This window comes from Giraffa tippelskirchi, chromosome 1 (genome assembly GCF_054371585.1).
Source record: "Giraffa tippelskirchi isolate mGirTip1 chromosome 1, T2T-mGirTip1v1.2.pri, whole genome shotgun sequence".
NCBI classification, from domain to species: Eukaryota; Metazoa; Chordata; class Mammalia; order Artiodactyla; family Giraffidae; genus Giraffa; species Giraffa tippelskirchi.
Window position 1 is genome coordinate 142,435,933 of NC_137275.1, and position 20,680 is coordinate 142,456,612.

At 41.5% G+C, this 20,680-nt stretch overlaps 3 protein-coding genes across 3 annotated transcripts; all 3 read right to left on the reverse strand.

Moving 5' to 3' along the window:
• Window positions 1-3,901: 3,901 nt before the first annotated feature.
• Window positions 3,902-4,535, reverse strand: LOC145538098 (interferon omega-1-like). Its single transcript, XM_081569493.1, has one exon. The coding sequence runs from the start codon at window positions 4,533-4,535 to the stop codon at window positions 3,948-3,950; it is 588 nt and encodes a 195-aa protein (XP_081425619.1). The 3' UTR covers window positions 3,902-3,947.
• A 5,211-nt stretch (window positions 4,536-9,746) lies between these two features.
• On the reverse strand, window positions 9,747-10,316 carry LOC145540813 (interferon alpha-H-like). The gene has a single exon (XM_081580289.1). The coding sequence runs from the start codon at window positions 10,314-10,316 to the stop codon at window positions 9,747-9,749; it is 570 nt and encodes a 189-aa protein (XP_081436415.1).
• Window positions 10,317-15,858: 5,542 nt separating this feature from the next.
• Window positions 15,859-16,332, reverse strand: LOC145546304 (interferon omega-1-like). Its single transcript, XM_081593192.1, has one exon. The coding sequence runs from the start codon at window positions 16,330-16,332 to the stop codon at window positions 15,859-15,861; it is 474 nt and encodes a 157-aa protein (XP_081449318.1).
• Between the last annotated feature and the right edge of the window lie 4,348 nt (window positions 16,333-20,680).

The window sequence follows — 20,680 nt, forward strand, 5'->3', positions numbered from 1 at the left end:
TTCAAAATTATTTCTTTGTTCATCCCAGTTCAATTGACCCAAAGCCATAGTTGACAAACTTATGACCCAGTAACTACCTTAAATAATCAATCTCAATTTTCAAAATCGTTTTTTCCTCTCATTTCTTTTAACTAAAGATCTTATGTTAAGCTTTCAAATTTATACATAGTGTTGCATTGGAGAGTTTTATCAACTTTTTAAAATGTCATTTCATACAGATACGTTGCTTTAAAATTCATGTTCAAAATGTTATTTCAGCATAATGTAGATTTACCCTTAATGTACCATTTCCTACCTAATAGGATCTTATATGCCAAATGCACTGACTGCATGTTGATTTGATGCCCACTAAATATCTCAGTGTGCTTGGTACAGTCATGAGATTCCTTTATTTGCTAGTAAAAATTTTAAATGTGTAGATAGGCTTTGTCCAATACTAGAAAAGATTAACTTATTCTAATTTTCAGAGGTAGAATTTTTGCATTATAAATTAGAGTTGAGCAAGGCACAGATAAGGCATAATCATCTTTAGGGTAGACATGAAATAATGGTGAAACTTTTGTATACACCTGTCACACTGACAACTCTCACAGATGTTTAATGTGTCCCTGATGCTTATATAATCTACTCATTGATGCTTGTTTTGTAAGCTGTTATATTAAAATAATATAGAATATATAACATGAGATGGTATATTAAATAGAGTACAGTGTTCTCATTATCCGTATTTTGCTTTTAATGGGAGAATAATTGCTTTACAATGTTGTGTTGGCTTCTGCTGTACAACAATGTAAATCAGCTATAAGTACACATGTATCCACTCCCATAACCGTATTTTAAAGCTGAGAAAACAGTAGCATAGGACAGAAAAATCAACTGGACTAAATGATGCAGGAAATAGAGGGAAAACTAAAGAGATGCCCAGATAACAAATCTATTGGTCACCTGAAAAAACAAGAGTAACCTACAAAAAATAAAAACAAAAAATTTCAGCAAGATTGTCATTTTCAAACAGTTTAACTGGTCAAACGATTTTAAGCTTATCATTATTATTAATATCATGATTACACTTACACTTTTATTGACAACCCTGAGGACCAGTAGTATTCTACCATTATGCAGGATGCTGGGTGGGAATAAGAAATGGAGACTTGATCCTGCTCTGGGGAGGCAATTCCTCCCCATTTAAGGGACTCTCAGTTAGAAGGTCCTGATGGAGGCTATGTGTGGGGGAGAGGAGTTTCAAATGAAAAGAAAGACTTTGATCTTGAAAAGTACTAAACTATAGGAAATTCTTGAAATATGGTGAATAAATGCATAAATTGGTGGGATCTTTGTTGATCAATTTTTATAAATGAACCCTAGGTTGTTACTGCGGGAACTTGATATACCTCAATAACAATATTTTCTGTGCAGCAGATTGACATATTGATTTTTTAAATCTTTCTTAGAAAATCATACTATATGAAGACAGGCAAGGTACCTATTTCCATTAGTTAACCCCCTGTTCAAATCTCAGCCACATGAACATCCATGGTGGTGAATAAAAGATATGGTGGCTGTGCATGAGATAGGTCAGCATATTTCAAATGGTCAAATATCAAAGTTTTGGTTTAGCTTCTGGTTCAAGATGGCAGAGTAGAAGGACATGCACTTATCTCCTCAGGCAACAGCAACGAAATCGCAATTAGCTGTTGAACAACCATCCAGAGGAGGACTCAGGAGCCCGCCGAAAAAGGATGCCCCACATCCAAATACTAAGAAGAAACTACAATGAGACGTAGGAGGCACTCAAGCACAATAAAAATAAATCCCATACCTGCCAGATGGGAAACCAACAAACTGGAAAACAATAATAGCAAAAAAGTTCTCCCACTGTTGTGAAGGTTCTGAGCCTCATGTCATGCTTCCAAGCCCACAAAGTGACTGGGAATCCCCAGGGAATCTGACTCTGAAGGCCAGTGGGATTTGATTAGAGGACTTCCAGAGGACTGTGAGAGAGACTCTTCTTGCAGGGGACAAACAAAATCTTGCATGCATGAATACCCAGGGGAAGGGAGCAGTGAGCCCACAGGAGACTGAGCCAGACCTACCTCCTAAAGTTGGGGTCTCCTATGGAAGTGTTGGGCAGCAGTAGTTTGCCGTGGGGACCCGGGCACTAGCAGCAGCAATCCTGGAAGGTGGCCCTTGGTGTAAGTCTCGGAGGTTGCGGAAAATCAAGCACTTCATTCATTAATAATGTTTCTCACTTCTTTAGTATGAGAAGAGGTAAAACTGGCTTCTGAACTCCTTGTTGGGTTTTGGTCTTTCAGTAGCAATACAGAGGCTCCAGGAGGTGACATTCCCAACAAGTAGGGACAAGGGACTTTATGGAAAGGAGAACTCAGATCCAACCGTGGACAGCCCAGAACCTGAGAGCAGAACCATACACTTCACAGCCCCTGCTCTTTCCTTCTTGCCTCTGCATGTGTTTGATTATCTGCACTGATATGCGATCTCTCTTCTTTCCCTATTATTTGTATTTATGTTAGATCAAGCATTTTCTACTAATTCTTCTTTCTCAAAGAGTTTTTTATGAACTATAAGAATGCTTTTAGAAGTATGAAACCCAGAAACTGGAATTGTCTTCAGCATAAGCAAAGGAAAGTTCCCACACTGAAAGCACTATGAAACTAGCACCAAAGTTGAAAAGAAAATACCTTTGCCAGGGGCCTAGGAGCTTTCTATTATTGCCTTCCAGTCACTGTCTCAGGGAAGCTGTCCTGTCTCCTCCCTGAGGGCAGCCACTCTGTGATTCTCACTGGCCTGATCATTTCTGCCAGGAGCACTTGATGCCTCTTGTGTGATATCAGTTCATTGAATCCAAACAGTAATTGTATGAAAACCACTCTTATTGTCCCCATATTAAAGATGAGGAAACTCACCTGTTGTGTTTGTGATATTTTTCAGGGTCACTCTGCTGGTAAATAGCAGAGCTGGGATTCAGAGGTTTTGGAATTTCTAGAACTCCCCTTTACTTGGGCTCTTTTCCTGTGGCTTCCACTCTGACTACACCATGCAGCGAGAAACCAGCACAGAACAGAGCTCCTGTGTTGGAGGCAGTGAAGTTACTGTGTAAGGGAGTGAACTGCTCAGGAAGGGAGTACTGAGGAGAAGGTGGAGACAGAGTAATAGGAGTCAGGAGCAGCCAGTCCACACCGTATGTCATCAGGTGTCCAGCAGGAGGTGACGTCCTCCCTCAGATATTTGCATCAACCATTCTTTAATGAGTGGGTACCAATTAGTTATGCCTAGGGCATCAAAACTAACCATTTTCTACAATTTCATAATTCCTTTCTACCTTTTTTCTTTTTGGCACCCTCCACAGCTTATACGCTCTTAGTTCCTCAACCAAGGCACCCAGGAGGGAAAGTCAGAGTTCTAACAACTGCACCCACGGAAAATTCCCAGAATTCGACGTTTTGACAAATGTTTCCTAGAAAGTGATAGAACTGTTCCATAGTATAAAGTGAACAAATACTATTTTGTGATAGCTGTATGTAGACAAAATAAGGATTTAGGTTTTCAAACTAAAAACTCAAATAATTTATCTTGATAACTATTTAATAAATAAAAAATTACAATTGTAATGAAATAGGGGAATATAGTTTCTAAATTTTAATACACTGTAAACATACACATATTTTATATGAAAATAAAAATATGAGATAAAATATTACATTAACTAAATAAATACAGAATAAATAAGTAACATTAGAGCAGGCATCGCTTAAGGATTGATCCCCCTCCACCTGAATACTTATATATCTACTTGCTTATTACTAATAACATGTATTGGCTGAGTTAATTCAATAAATTTGGTGGCTAAAGCAGAATTCAGACTGTTCAGAAATGACCCCAGGAGAGTATACATGGATGATGTGTCATCTTAGTCAGTGAGAGTCATGTCAAGGTGAGTTCAGGTCTCCACTGATATTTCTTAAGCTTTCTTGCAAGCTGGTTGATGAAGACAAGGATCTCATGATCTCCCCTCTGACGATTTCCCAGGCGCAGTCGCTGTATTCCTTCTCTTGCAGGTAGACATGGATGCCCTGGAAGTACCTCTTCACGGCCTCTGTGGGGTCCGTCCTACCCAGGGCAGAGTCTTCCTCTCCCATCACCTGCCCCAGGCAGGCGTCCAGGCCCTCCAGCTGCTGAAGGAGGCCAGTGCGGAGCTGCTTCAGGAGGGTGGTGTCCCAGGCAGCAGAGGAGCGCTCTGTGTCGAAGAGGTTGAAGCTCTGCTGGAGCATCTCATGGAGGAAAGAGAAGGCCTGGTCCTCCTGGAGCTGGCCGCCCTCCACCATCTCCTTGGGGAAAGCGAAGTCTTTTCTGTCCTGCAAACAGAAGTGAGGGGAGAGCCTGTTCATTTGGCCCAGGAGCCTGAGGTTCTTCCTGCCAACCAGCACGTGTTTCTGAGACCAGTCACAGCCCAGGGATCCTCCAGGGCTGTAGCTGAACAGCACCAGGGCCATCAGTAGAGAGAGCACGAAGGCCATGGGGAAGATGAGGCTGCTGCTGGGCTGGCTGAGACGGCGTCTGGGTGAACCTTGAGGTAGGTTCTCTGATGTCATGGCTTTCTAAGCAAGGCCATTAAATAGGGAACATGATAGTTTTCATTTTCTAAACATTTGTATACACTTTTACTTCCTTTTTTGTTTTTCATTTTTGTATTCACAATATGATCAAAGAAAATGTCATCAATTGAAACTATTAATTTTACCTATTTCCCAATAACTTCAAATGTACCCATCCACTTGGATATTTGTCAATCAAATGTGAAAGTTTTTATTATTCAACACTTTTACTTAAACTGTTCACCACTTTTCTGCTCAGAGTTTCTGAGTTAGAGGAAGGAGATTCAGTGCTGGTGTTGTCTCTCATTGGAAGCTTATGACACAGAATCTAGTGAGTATCAGTCATTCATTCAGGCAGTCGATTCCACTGGGCATCTCTGTTCCTCTGTCTCTTTCTCCCTCTGAGAATGAAGGACAGTGAGAACCAGGCTACTCGTTCAGGGAGAAAGAGCCTTCTTTCCTTTACTTGAGTGTAAATTTTCACTTAGAGTTTCTACAGTCATTTAGGGACTTGTTGGTCAGGATTTGTCTTGCTGCTCCTGCCCTGGTTCTAATTCAAGCTGAGGTAAGAACAATAAAGGGAAGTAAAGAAGGCAGAGGGGCTGTGTCTCTATCATTTTTAAGACTTTAGTTTTTTTGTTGTTGTTTCCCTTTGCTACCTTCCTAGAAAGTAAAATTCCACAGTTCTTTTGTGGGCAAAAAGAAAACTAATCTAAGTTTGAATGTCTGAATATGAATGAAGGGAAGTGATTTTCCCCAACACAATGATGTATTCTGAGTTAGCAAACTTCAGTGCAGCACAGCTGGGGATGAGGCTGTGACAGAGGGGAAGCATGAGGCCAGTATGAACCACAGAAAGGCTGGGACATGGCTGCTTCTGACAGAAGCTCAACGAAGGTTAAGTCCCAGGTCAAGTGACTGCCCTTTGCTTTGCAAGATCAGCTACCTCATTTTTCTTTCAACTAATCCACGTAGGATTAGTTTCAGGCGAGAAGGAAGAAGTCATATCCATCACCTAACTAGAGATGGACAGCTAGAATGCCAATTGCTGGAACACTAACCCTCTCTGGCAGCGTCTTGGAGACCAGCTTTGCTGAGCATCTGTCTAGGTAATAAATCCACTCAGGCAGTGAGAAGATGCTTTGAAAAAAACTAGAATGAAATGGAATTAAATGATTCCAAAACATCCTGATCTTAATCTGGATAATAGTAATTATGATATTAAAAATAATAGGTGAATTTTATTGCCTGCTGCTAATGGACTAGCCACTTTTCAAGTTCTTTAGAATTTTAACTGAATCCTCTCATTAACTCTTAGGGTCACAGTTACTTATACTCCTGGAGAAAAATAGAAATCTAGACAAATGAACTATTCCAATCATAGCAAAGATTCAAGAGCAAACCTTGGGGCTTTGATTTGTCTGAAAGATTCCATTGAAAAAAAAAAAAAGGAAGGGTGCAAATGAACATGACATGAAGGAACCAATGAAATAAGTGATTGGAGGAGAATGAGTTGACAAAGACCCCTTAATCCATTTCAAATGCCAGAGGGTCACTATCTGTTGTTTTGTAGGGCCAGAGGGTATGGTCTGAAGTCCGCAAAACTAAGACCTAATCATAAATATACAAAATTACTATTAAGTAGTTGGAAGGGAATAAACTGTTCTGCCAGCACAAAGAAAAGCAGGAGTTTTCTCATTGTCCAGCACTTTCACTGCTGTGACCTGATTTTAATCCCTGGTTGGGGAAGTCCTATCACACAAGCCTCACAGAAGGAAGCCTAAGATTTTATGAGTGGTTTCTTCGATGACATATAGTAAAATAATTTTATTAACCCTATGAGAGGTGAGCCCTACTTTCTATGTATTTTAACCTCTTGACCTTTCTTGTGAGTTTAAGTACAAAGAAAAAGCATCTAACAGGTTCTCGCCACATTAGCTCTGACGTTTCTCCTTCAGAATGACAACGAAAACATCCGTCAGCATCAGGTTCTGCAGAATGAAGTCGCTACCCACTGCAGTCCCTGACCTCCAACACGCCCTGCTAGGAGTTCAGGGTTGAGATCAGGAACGAGGCACTGTGTGCTCTGGGAAAACTGACACAAGAGGCCTTCTGAGAGTTAAATAATTTCCAGAGAAAATTTATGAACCCCATTTTTACAACTTCTCATGGGTAGAAAAGCTCTAAAATCTTTCAGAGAGACATCTGTTCCTCCTGATTCTCAGCCACATTCTCCCAAAATGTGAGCTTATCTGCACGTCACCCCTTCCCCACAATCACGTGCATACTGACCTCCCCTACGTCCGTGGGGCAGTTCCTCAGAGCGAAGGAGAGGCTGTCCTCCAGCCTGTAGTCCTCAGCAAGTCCTCCAGATAAAATGAACTCTCAGGAGTCATGTTTTGGGTTTTATTGTTGCTGTTGTTTGCCAAGGACCCCTTCCAGGGGACCTCCTCAGCTAACCTGCTGTTCTCATTCTAAAGGAAGGCCCTGCATTTCTCGCCTCCAGTCCAGACGGGGCATCCTGTTGTCTACTGAGAGTCCAGTGAAGAACCTCTGCTCTTTATTTCCCAACTTCTGCTCAAGATGTGGGTGTTGAGGAGGCCTGTGTGTGACCAGGATGGAAGAGCATGTTTGCTTCCTAGACAGAAGCAGTGAAAAATTTTCTCCTTAGCAGGGAGAGACTGGCTTGCATTGTGAAGTAAGCCTCAATGCCTTGTAGAGTTATCTTTTTTTTTTTTTAATTTCTAGCTCAAGCTATTAAACATCTTTAAGTAATACTATAGAATTGACCTGAAAAGGTTATTTAGAAAATAATTTGTTAGTGAAATGATATTTTCAGCAATAATATCAGACTGTTGTTTACTTGTTTAGGACCCTAATCCTCAAGAAGGTTTCCAAACCTCTCAATGGTCTTTAAATGTTCTCTGAGGGTCCTCTATGGTGGCTCAGTGGTAACGAGTCCAGCTGCCAATAGAACCACATGTGGTCCTAGAGGATGCCACATGCTGCAGAACAGCTGAGCCCGTGTGCCACAGCTATTGAGCCTGTGCTCTAGACCCCGGGACCACCACTACCGAAGCCTGTGCTCCCCAGCAAGAGAAGCTACCACGGTGAGAAGCCTGTGCCCCACACCTAGAGAGTACCCACCTTTGCCACAGGTAGAGAAAAGTGTGCGGCAGTGAAGACACAGCACAGTGAAAAATGAATAATTAAATAAAATTATTTTAAAAATCCCTCTGACTTTATATCTAGCTACTCAGTGCTATATGTCCCAACTGGAAAGAAGAGAAAGATGATTGGTCCATCAATGTCCTGACGATTGCCTACATTAAATACATGAATTTCCACAAAGATCTTTGTTACTTTAAGAAATTGTGATCTTCCAGTGTGTACATGACTAACATATGTCCTGTGCGGAAAGCTCTGTCCCACTGTTGCTAAATGTATTAAAAGCTCTGTCTGTGTCCCTTCTATTCAATCTTGTTTGATTGTGTTTATCTCTCAAAGATGCAAAGACATCATGATGGACTTTAAGAACTTCCTCGGATTGCATTGTCCCCAGGCACCTCTTGCCCTGGTCTGTGATAACTTGCTGGGTCCTAAGGAAGAAACAAGTCTGCAGCTGTGACGGGAGTGACCCTCGCCCCTTCCAGGACTCTGCAGGCTGCTGTGGTATGAATGTCACCCGTGCTGGGGACACAGCTAGTGGCCAGGCATTTGTGCTCTTTCTCTGTGCTCTCAGCATCCATTTCAATCTTTTCATCCTCTGAAAAGTAATGTTGTGGAGAAACACTTGCCTCAGTGCAGCTCATCTGTGTTGTTCCGTGTCCTGAGGACCCGCTGCTGCTCCAGTGAACACTTTAAACATCTCTGTTCTCCTTCCAAGTTCTCAAGCTGCTGCTGACTTTCAAATCCAAGTTTCCTGCGCTTTGGGCTTTTTGAGCAAATGAGATTCCTGATCCAGGTGAGTTCCTCCTAGTGTAAACAGCACGTGGAAGAGCCCAGGTAGACACTCAGAGGAGCCCCTGGTGTCTCCACCATTGTTTCTGAGGGGTGGGGTTCCCTCTATTTACTGTGTTTCGCTGGGAGGCTGGACAGTCTGGACCTGCAGTGCTTGGCAGGCAGAGCAGGTGAAGTCATAGAAGAGTATCTGACAAATCTAGAACTTTCACTCAGGTTCTGCTTTTAGTTGGTGGTTTGCAGTCGTAAGGGGAAATTCACAACCAGAAACCGTAATGGAGAAGGACACAGCCGTATGAATGGAGAGGACACTTCATGCAGAGTGAATGAGGAGAGCACGCTGGGGATTTCTACACTGGGAGGAAGTGAATGATGGTGATATTTGAGTGTGAGGATAAGATATTCACCTGACCTCTCGCCAACTGTATACCACATCTTCAAGCATCTCTACAACTTTTTCCAGGGAAAGAATTCTAGAACCAACAAGAGGCAGAAAATCCTTCCCAAGAATGCATCAAATCCTGAAGATGGAATTTTTTTTTTTGAGATCATTAGTTTCAGGTTACTTGTTTTGAAAAAAATCAGAGTTACAAAAGGTATTGGAGTAGTTATGTTCCCTTCAAGGTCCTCAGAGCAACAAACAACACAGCTAGAGCTAGAATATTTTTACCTCTAACGTCTAAATCCTAAGAGGGGTCAAGGAATTGTAAAACGCATTTTTTAATTAAGTTGCCATTCAGGATTGGTGTTTCTGTTTTAACGAAAGAACAAAATAAGTTTTTTACAGTTAAAATTTAATAAAGGAAGAAAATCACAATCATCACAATCATAAAATAACTGAATACAAAATGTCCATTTTCCCATAAGTATACATACACACTGTTTTATCAACAAAATAATTTAAATATTTATAAACAGGTAAATAAATATTAAAATAGATAAATAAATGTCCAGGTAGTTAAATACGTAGGTAGATCAGCTTTGGCATCTGTGAGGAACCAGTGCCTATAGAGTAGAACATGATGTTGGCTAATATTCCTGAAATCATGTGACAAATTAATTCAATTCAGTGCATGATGACAGTGGAAATGAGAGTCCTTGACATGGCAGCGCAGGAGGAAGTGTGGTCTTGTTGGTCCATGAGAATCATTTCCCTGTTGAACCAGGTGTGTGTCAGTCCTTCCTCCTGAATCTCTCCTGCAAGTTTGTTGAGGAAGAGAAGGCTCTCATGACTTCTGCTCTGACAACCTCCCAGGCACAAGGGCTGTGTCTCTTCTCTTGCAGATAGAGAGTGATTCTGTGGAAGTATTTCCTCACGGCCAGGCCAGAGTCCCCCTTGAGCAGGGGAGCCCCTTGCAGCCCCTCCTCCTGCCTCAGACAGGCTTGCAGGTCAGTGAGCTGCTGATCCAGTGCGGAGCGGAGCTTGTCCAGGAGGCTGTCGTCCCACGCAGCGGCCGAGTCCTCTGTGCTGAAGAGCTGGAAGGTGTGCTGGGTCACCTCGTGGAGCACAGAGATGGCTTGAGCCTTCTGCGACTGGCTGCCACCCAGCGCCTCCTGGGGGAATGCGAAGTCATTTCTGTCCTGCAGGCAGGAGGAAGGGGAGACCCTCCTCAGTTGTTGCAGGAGCGTCAGGACCCTCCTGTTGGCCAGGCTGTGGGTGTGAGGCATCTGGCAGCCCAGAGAGCAGGTGGAGCTGCAGCTGAGCAGCAGCAGGGCCAGGAGTAAGGACCAGGCTGGGGCCATCGGGGACCTTGCAGATGCTGCTGGCCTGGGGAGGTGGGTGACTCTGTGAACGTGCCCTCTAGGTTCTCTGAAGACCTTCCTTCACGCCTGTGTCTTAAATAGGAGCCCATGGTTTCCATTTTCTGAAAGTTCCCTCTCACTTTCTACTTTTGTTTTTGCTTTTCAATCTGCACTCTCCAGTGGGTTAGGGCAGCGCTTCTGAATCATTATTTTTTCATGTTGCCCTTCTTTTTTCTGCCCACAGAGCCTTTTTAGATATGTTTTCTAAATTGCACTGCACTGTGAAATTTTGATAACACAGATATACCGTGTATGTATTTATGTACTCTATGGATATCTTTTCTCTGTACATAGAAAAAGGAAGTGTAAATCTACTCTTTGTATTCAGTGTAGTTAAGAATAACATAAAATTTTAAGCTATAATATAAATGTGAAAGCTACGGAATTTTATTTTAACTTTATAAATTCAGTTTTCAGAGTGACTTTTAATGTCATATGTTTACTTATATAAGGAGATATATATCCAATTCCATATTGAAATAAAATTTACATTAATACTTTATAATAATGCCAAGGTATAGAGATACTTAAAAGTCATTCAAAGCTGCTCAAATCATTGAATAACTTAAAAATAGTTCTTTGATATTTATTTTAAGTATTTATCATTGAATTTTCTTTATGTCAGAAAGTAATTTTTAGTTTTACTGCCTGCTAGATATTCATCTGGATATTATCAACATTTTTTCTCTTTAATACTTTGACATGTTGAACCACCTTTGTAGAATTATGTCAGAAAATAGAATATTTTTGTACTTTATTTACAAATACAATTTCCATTTTTATTTAATGTCTGGAGCCCAAATCACACTGAGGTTCAAACATAAGCAACACGCACGAGACAGACAACGGTTGCTCCTAAGTACAGAAAGGCCACCTCTCACAATATGGCTTTGAGATCAAGCAAATGATGGAAAGTCCTCCAGTGACCCATTTAGTCCCCTTGGGTTGCACCACTGATCTTGTATACAATTTGTTTATATTCCATAAACTCAATCTCAATGCTTCCTTTATGTATGCTACATAAGAAAGGCCACAGACAGAAATAAATACGAAGGGGTTAGATTTTGGTGTATCAGGTTGAGCTTTGACATGTAATAACTAATCATTGTAATGACAATATTTGTTCATATTCCAGAAAACTAATGTCTGCCTGCATGGAAGCAGCATTATCCCCGGTGAGAAAGCATGATTTAGGAATCACCATCCATTTGAATCTTTTTCTCTGTTCTTTTACATTCAATTTCAGATTTCCCAAATGACTTTCGAGTTCCAATACAAGTCTATTATTTTCAAATAATAGGAAATCATCTTTGTAATTAATTCCAAATGGGAAAAACATTGTTTATTTCATGGGAAGATTTAACTTTTGGCTCTGGTCCTGAATTCTTTTGATTTTACAGTGGATTTTATGCTGTGAAAGCCCCCTATATTCGGAACTTCAGATAGTAGGTATGTGATTATCTTTGGCAAATCAGCTCTGTAGTAACTGAACTGTGTTTTCTTCTCTGTGGTGTCCCCTTACCAGGCCCAGTGTAATCGCTCAAATTATTTTTTTATTATTTATTTATTTATCCACTTTTGGCTACCCTGGGTCTTCATTGCTTTGCCTGGGCTTTCTCTAGTTGTGGCAATTGGGAATCATTCTTCCTTTCAGTGCCTGGTTTTCCTGTTGTGCAGTCTTCTTCAGGCTCTAGCATGCAGGCTGCAGTAGTTGCAGCGTGTGGGCTCTAGAGCAGGGGCTCAGTAACAGTGGAGCACTGTCTTCGTTGTTCCGTGGCAGGTGGAATCTTCCTTGACCAGCAATCAAATCTGTCTCTCCTGAAGAAAGATTCTTATTCAATGCACTACCAGAGAAGTCCTCAACAAGTAATTTTAGCTAAAGCAGTTTCTCAGATTTCCTCCTACTACGGGAAGGCATTTACAACTGACCAAGCTATTTTTCTTCCCCTGGGCCCTAATTCCTGGAATTATACACGACAGCGGCTGGTATTTCCACTCTATTCCTGCTGGAACCAGTCATACTGAGTTTGTTGCTAAAACCACTAGGAGTCTCCTTCCTTGAAGGCACATGTGGTCTGGGGATTCAAGTAGCAAGTGCAACACACTTTTCAGCCTTTGCCTAGCACTATATTGAACTCGGGCGGATGCCTCACCCCTAATTGTCCTCAACCAAGTCAGGATTCCAGAAAACATCTACTTCTGCTGCATTGATTAGGCTAAAGCCTTTGACCATGTGGATCAGAACAAACTGTGGAAAACACTTCAAGAGATAAGAATACCAGACGATCTTACCCGCCTCCTGAGAAATTTGTATGCATGTCAAGAAGCAACAGTTAGCACCGGACATGGAACAAAAGACTGGTTCCAAACTGGGAAAAGAGCACATCAAGACTGTATACTGTCACCCTGCTTATTTAACTTATATCCAGAGTACATCATATGAAATGCCAGGCTGGATGAAGCACAAGCTGGAATCAAGATTGCGGGGAGAAATATCAATAACCTCAGATATGCAGATGACACCACCCTTAAGGCAGAAAGGGAAGAGGAACTAAAGAGCCTCTTGATGAAAGTGAAAGAGGAGAGTGAAAAAGCTGGCTTAAAACTTAAAACATTCAAAAAACTAAGAACACGGCTTCCAGTACCATTACTTCATGACTAATAGATGGGGAAACAATGGAAAGAATGACACACTATTTTCTTGGGCTCCAAAATCACTGCAGTTGGTAACTACAGCCACGAAATTAAAATACACTTGCTCCTTGGAAGAAAAGCTATGACCAACCTAGACAGCATATTAAAAAGCAGAGACATTACTTTGGCCACAAAGGTCCGTATGGTCAAAGCTATGGTTTTTCCAGTAGCCATGTATGGATGTGAAAGCTGGACCATAAACCTGATTGCCAAAGAATTGATGCTTTTGAACTGTGGTGTTGGAGAAGACTCTTGAGAATCCCTTGGGTTGCAAGGAGAAGAAACCAGTCCATCCTAAAGGAAATTAGTCCTGAATATGCACTGGAAGGACTGATGCTGAAATTCCAATTCTTTGGCCACCTGATGAGAAGAACTGACTCATTGGAAAAGACCCTGATGCTGGGAATGATTGAAGGCAGGAGGAGAAGGGGACGACAGAGGATGAGATGGTTGGATGGGATCACTTACTCAATGGACATAAGTTTAAGCAAGCTCTGGGAGTTGGTGATGGACAAGGAAGCCTGGCATGCTGCAGTTCATGGCGTCACAAGGAGTCAGATATGACTGAACGACTGAATTGAACTGAAGTCATGACAGAAAAGAACATGCCTGGTGTCATACACAGAGCCATGTATCTGAACTCAAACTCTCCCTGATGGTCACAGCTCACAGCAACCAGGCAGTTTACCACAATACTCTTTGGTGGATCTTTACCGACATGGCAATTACTACTACATTGATCCTGAGATACTTCAGAGACTCCTCACAAAGAATATGAATAATCATTTCCATGCTCTATTTTATTCCATTGCATGACTGGTGAGCTTCATTTCAGTTTGGCTTCCAGTTTTTGACATGTAATAATTAAAGCCTTACAACAGGTTGAAAATCTAGAGTTTGGATCTGAACCCGTTGTCTCCTTATTTTGCCTGCTAACCTGCCCATTCTTTTTTGCTCAGTGTGACTATATTCTTACTCCTACATGCCAAGCATGTAGATGTTAAAGACCTTTATGTTCTGCATGGTTAGGACCCCACCAAAGTCATATCATGAGGTCGTAACCCCCAAAGTAATGATATCAGGTGACAGACCTTTGGGGAGGTGATTAGGGTGTGAAGATGGAGGCCTCACAAAAGGAAATAAGGCCCTTATAAAAGAGGTGGATATAAACCACTCCCTCTGCTGCCCTGTGATGATACAAGGAGAACTCTGCAGTATGAGACCTGAAGCAGGCTCTCACTACAACTGGACCAAGCTGACACGCATTTCTGGGATATCCAGACTTGAGAACTAAGTTTGAGCAATGTATTTCTGCTCTTTGCAAACTACCCAGTCTATGCTATTTTGTTGAAGAAGCTTGAATAGTAAGATATTACATGCCCTGTTTTATCCTCAGAATACCTCCAGAGTCTGTGAAATTTCTGAAGGGAGAGGAATTATCTTACTGAACCCCGTTTCCTAGATGTCTAGTGTGGGCCGTAACATTTCTTGAGCTCAATCAATAGTCATGTAACATCAATTCACAAGGATGGTAATGATAGAAGAAACAATAATAGCAATATCTATTAGATATATATGATGTGAGAACACAATTTAAAGATTCTTCAAGTTTCTACAAGGGAAGATATGATGAAATATTGTGTGATATACTTTTTAAAGATCATTTGCAGAAATAGTTTATTCAAGCTTGCATTTTCAATATTTGGAAGGTATGGTGAGTGGAGGACTTTCTGTCCACTTTTAGTTCAGTGATTCTCAAGTACTTGCAAGGAGCTGCCTGATCACTCTTTCCTTGTCTCCCTCAGGTAGTAAGGAAACAGATTGTCTACAGTTGTAATTCTTTTCCTCATTAGCCTCTGCCTTTGCGAGTCAATCTGAATGCTTCTTTCAAATAGTCTATGATCCTGTGAACTCTAAGTGACATCTCTGTCATCTTCCCCAAGCTGAAAATATGAAATAAGAGTTTAAATCAGAGGGTGTGCAAGCAAGAACATTGGTTTTCCCCTTACACACCCACCCAGAGCTCCATTAGGACAAATAATGAAAAAATGTTCTTGTGCACTGAACTTGTCTCCTTCTGTCTTAATCATCCAATCATTTCCAAACTTCCTTGCAAACTCCTGTGAGGATAAGTCTGGGCCGGGTTATGTGAGCAGAAGTGCTGTTACCCCCGTGTAGTCCTGGCCCTTGGAAACATCCCATGTGATCCACTACTCTTTTCCCTTTGCCTTCAAGGAGAATAGACTCAAGTAATACAGACAAAATTGAAGTCACACATTAATAATGGAATAATTGCAAAACAAGGGGATCCATTTCCCTGACTCACTTTTTGGAGAAGAGCAAACTAGAAGATTCAGTTGATCAAGAAGGCCTGCATTGTGCTCTTCAAAGAAGGAAAGAAAAGTTTCCATTAGAATCAAATTCCTGGCACTTTTCTGTTTACCTGTTACAGAGGTTAAACATGAGATTCACTAACAAATGCCTTTAACAACATACTCCCCTAAAAACTTCCATAAAAAAGTAAACTTCAGATGTTGAAAACAGTAAATACCCTCAAATACATAAAGCTTTTTTACATTGTTATAAAATTGTTTATTTAAGGAAAGAGACTTTGTTTTTCTTCTAAATATTTTTGTAAAACTACAATTTTTATTTCAGACATTTTTCAGCTTGTAAGCAAACAGACGTCCAGATCACTTTGGAAAGTTAAGAAAACAACAATCTGACTGAGTAGAGGGTTGTCACAAGTATAATTTTCATTTTATCTGTTGACTTTTCTTGAGGACTCTTACATGAGGGAAAGGCACTTCTCAATTTCCACCCTGACAACCTCCCAGGCACAGGGGCTGTATTCCTTTCCCTTCAGGTAGACATAGATTCCTTGGAAATACTTCCCGACAGCAATTTGCAAATCGGGACAATCCAGAGTCACTTCTTCCAGCTGTTCCAGGCTCTGAGCCAGGCTGGATAGCAGTTTGTCGAGGAGGGTGCTGTTCCAAGCAGCACAGCTGCTCTCCATGGTGAAGAGGTTGAAGATCTGCTGGAGCATCAGTTGGTGATAACAGGTGCCTTGAGTCATCTGGATTGGGGTGATATTCTCTCTTCTCCAAGGAAGCTTGAAGTCGTGTCTGTGCTCTAGGCATGACTGAGAGGGAATCGTTTTCATCTGTCTCAAATGTATGAAGATTTCCTTGTTGTCAAGAGGACAAGCAGGGATGGAGCAGAGCATCACTCCTGCCACCAGCAAATAGATCTTGGCCATAGAGAGTTTCCGTGATTCACTAGAAGGCCAATAGGGGGCGCACGGACACCACTAATCAATGAGCGAAAGGTTTCTTCGCCCGGTCCCGGCACAGCGCGCTTCTCTAGCAGGCCGCAAGAGGGCGGAGGATGTCTTTTTATCGCTTTTATTAGGGAGTTTGCCAGTTCAGAGACTTCGTTTCAGCGGGTTTGGCAGCCAGAGGAAAGGAGTCGCTGCCCAGAGACCGAGTTGGTGCGACTTTAATAGTGCACTAAGAAAGTTTCACTTCCGAGCCCTCGCCAGAGACATTTTTGTGTGGTGGCAAGCCCGGAACCTTGCGTTTTCTGCTTTCCCCTGAGTTTTGTGCTTCCTTTTCGCCCAGAAACTTGAGCGAAGCCATATTTACAAAGGTCTTTCATGGTGACTCAGACGGTAAAGAACTCGCCTGCAATGCGGGAGACCTGGGTTCGATCCCTGGGTTGGGAAGGTTCCCCTCGAGCAGGAACTAGCACCCACTCCAGTATTCTTGCCTGGAGAATCCCCAGGACAGAGGAGCCTGGTGGGCTACAGCCCATGGAGGTCTCAAACAGTCGGGCAGAACTGAGCGACTTGGCACGTCTTTACAAGGAAAATACGTTTACTAAGATGTTTGAGGCGGAGCCTTAGAGCGAGTTGGGGCCGATTTTACAGATTCGGGCTCGTTTCTGACGCTTGAAAGGACAGCTCAGGGAATGGGGAACTTGGCTGCCGCGATGGGACGACTAGACGGTGTTGGGGACTCCCTGGGGGTGAATCGGAGCGCGGTCCCCACCCGGGCCGAGGACGGGGGATCTGTGCGCCTCTGGAGATGCTCTGGGACTTTCAGGGTGTCTTTTAAGGTATCGGCCTTGAAGTGGGGGAGTATTAATTAACTGAAAATTCGGAATATTAGATCACTCATAACACTGTATTTTTATATGTATGAGTTTATTAATATTTAAATACAATTAATGTTAATTGTATTTAGCTTGTTTAAAATGTTTATATTTTGAAATATTTTAAGGAAAATACTTAAATATATGCTATATGGTATTAAAATGGATGAGTATTAAACCACATTTTATTAAATTCTATTTCAACTACAGTTCTTTATATTACAACAAGAATTTAATTTTGCTCTCTTTGCTTTAATGGAAGCAAACTCATTAGTATATTCAGGATCATTTCTGTTCTTGCTTGACAATTTTTTGTGACTGTGTGACAGTCTTCATTTTCATTTAACCTGGGTTTCTGAAACACTGCTGCCAGGACCCCACCTAGAGTGTCGTGTGGAAAGAAGAGTTAGGGGAAATGTCCCTGCTGGTCCAAGGATTAAGACTGAGCTTTCAATGCAGAAGGTGCCAGTTTGATGCCTGGTTAGGGAGCTGAGATCCCACATGCAGTGCTGTGCAGCCAAAAAGAAAGGAAAGAAGAATGGAAGGGAGAGAGGGAGGAAGCAGGGAAGGAAGAAGAGGCAATGTCTTGTACAAAGCATTGAGGAAGTTTAAAAAAATTTACCAGGTCTGATCTTTTCATTTTCTTTGGTAAGAATTTTATAGACTAAAGGTAAATTTCCCAGAGTTCATTGACGTGAAACCTTTCTTTGTAAGACATGGCACTGCAAATGCGGAGTCATTTCTTGTCTTTATTTAAAATTTTGATGTTTTGTTCAGTGTGTGTTTTGGCATTTTCATTTTTTAACATTCATTGAATTACAATATGATCTATCTTGACATCTTAGATTTGGTGCCTTTTGCATTTCATACTTAGGATAAGTCCTTTCTTAGTTTACTCCAATACTAACCCAAGAAATAGCTTTAGAAGTACTGTTGCCACCTTCCCTGGATGAAAGTATAGGAATGTCCCATTTCTTGTCATCCTCTCCCCTGTCTCATTTTATAACCGATTTCCTGGTCTCTTTAACCCTTAAAAAAATCTTTATCTCAAAGGAGGCCAGAATATACAATAGAGAAAAGACAATCTCTTTAACAAGTGGTGCTGGGATAACTGGTCAACCACTTGTAAAAGAATGAAACTAGAACACTTGCTAACACCATACACAAAAATAAACTCAAAATGGATTAAAGATCTAAACGTAAGACCAGAAACTATAAAACTCCTAGAGGAAAACATAGGCAAAACACTCTCCGACATAAACCACAGCAGGATCCTCCATGACCTCACCTCCCAGAATATTAGAAATAAAAGCAAAAATAAACAAATGGGACCTAATTAAAATTAAAAGCTTTTGCACAACAAAGGAAACCATAAGCAAGGTGAGAAGACAGCCTTCAGAATGGGAGAAAATAATAGCAAATGAAGCAACAGACAAACAATTAATCTCAAAAATATACAAGCAACTCCTGCAGCTGAATTCCAGAAAAATAAACGACCCAATCAAAAAGTGGGCCAAAGAACCAAACAGACATTTTTCCAAAGAAGACATACAGATGGCTAGCAAACACATGAAAAGATGCTCACCATCACTCATTATTAGAGAAAAGCAAATCAAAACCACAATGAGGTACCATTTCACGCCAGTCAGAATAGCTGTTATCCAAAAGTCTACAAGCAATAAATGCTGGAGAGGGTGTGGAGAAAAAGGAACCCTCTTACACTGTTGGTGGGCATGCAAACTAGTACAGCCACTATGGAGAACAGTGTGGAGATTCCTTAAAAAACTGGGAATAGAACTGCCACATGACCCAGAAATCCCACTGCTGGGCATACACTTTGAGGAAACCAGAATTGAAAGAGACACGTGTACCCCAATGTTCATTGCAGCACCGTTTATAATAGCCAGGACATGGAAGCAACCTAGATGCCCATCAGCAGACGAATGGATAAGGAAGCTGTGGTACATATACACAATGCAATATTACTCAGCCATTAAAAAGAATACATTTGAATCAGTTCTATTGAGATGGATGAAACTGGAGCCCATTACACAGAGTGAAGTAAGCCAGAAAAAAAAACACCAATATAGTATACTAATGCATATATATGGAATTTGAAAGATGGTGACGATAACCCTATATGCGAGACAGAATAAGAGACACAGATGCATAGAACAGTCTTATGGACTCTGAGGGAGAAGGTGAGGGTGGGACGTTCTGAGAGAATAGCATTGAAACATGTATATTATCATATGTGAAACAGAACACCATTCCAGGTTCAATGCATAAGACAAATGCTCAGGTCTGGGGCAATGGGATGACCCAGAGGGATGGGATGGGGAGGGTGGTGGGAGGGGCGTTCAGGATGGGGAACACATGTAAACCCATGGCTGATTCATGTCAATGTATGGCAAAAACCACTACAATATTGTAAAGTAATTAGCCCCCAGCTAAAATAAATAAATTTATTTAAAAAAAATCTTTCTCTTAAAATAATATTATCAGAGGTGGTCTGAGACTAACTGAGGATGAGGTAAGGGACAGTTTATCTCATTTGTATTCTTCACAGAGCAGCCATGTTTTTGTTTTGTTTTGTTTTGTGTGGGTGTGTGGTTTTTTTTTTTTTGGACAATTTTCTGAGGTGCTGGTTCTCTGCAAAAGGATTCGAGTGCTGTAAGATTTTTTTCCAGAATGTTCCAGGCACTTCTCTAAGACTGGAATCTTGGGCTCTGCTTCTTCACAATCCTATGGGCAGCCCCCTCTCCTAGAGTTTGCATTGGGGGCCTCAACATGCAGACCCCTGACAGTGTTAAGGGCCTTACAGTCAAAGCTTCTCCTGGCTGAACTGAGAATGGACTAAAGACATTACTATTAGATATATTGATATGAAAGGCTACTATCATTCATTAAGTTCAGATTCTCGGCCTATAATTTGCAAACTTTATATCTGATGAACATGATATCCTCTGTGACCACTACTGAAGTTGTCTTGGTTTTTTAGAAGAGGAAATGAAAGTCTGATGTCAGTTACACTCAGGAGCCCCAGATTGTCTGAAGGTAGAGCTTTCTGCTGCTCCCAGTCCCTCCTCTTCATCCGCTGGGAGTGCTGGCCCTCAGCTGCTCTGACCTCCTGCTGCCTCATTCCTCTCATCCTGCCTCTGATGTCCTTGCCCCTGCTCCCAGGAGGGCAGCCACCATCCCTGCCTGACTGTCCTGGAACCCACATCAGTAAGCACATTGTCACACATTTATGCAGTCAGCACACTTTGGTGACAGAATGAAGAGAACCGTATGAATTAACCCATGTTCAGTATTATGTTGCTATTATCTGTAGACCATCAGAAAATGCGAGCAATGGTCCTGTAAATAATTGTGGAAGAATTCAAACCTTATGTATTAGACCGTAAAAAGGAAATACAGAGACTTGTGCCTAGATATATTTTGGTGCAGTTTAA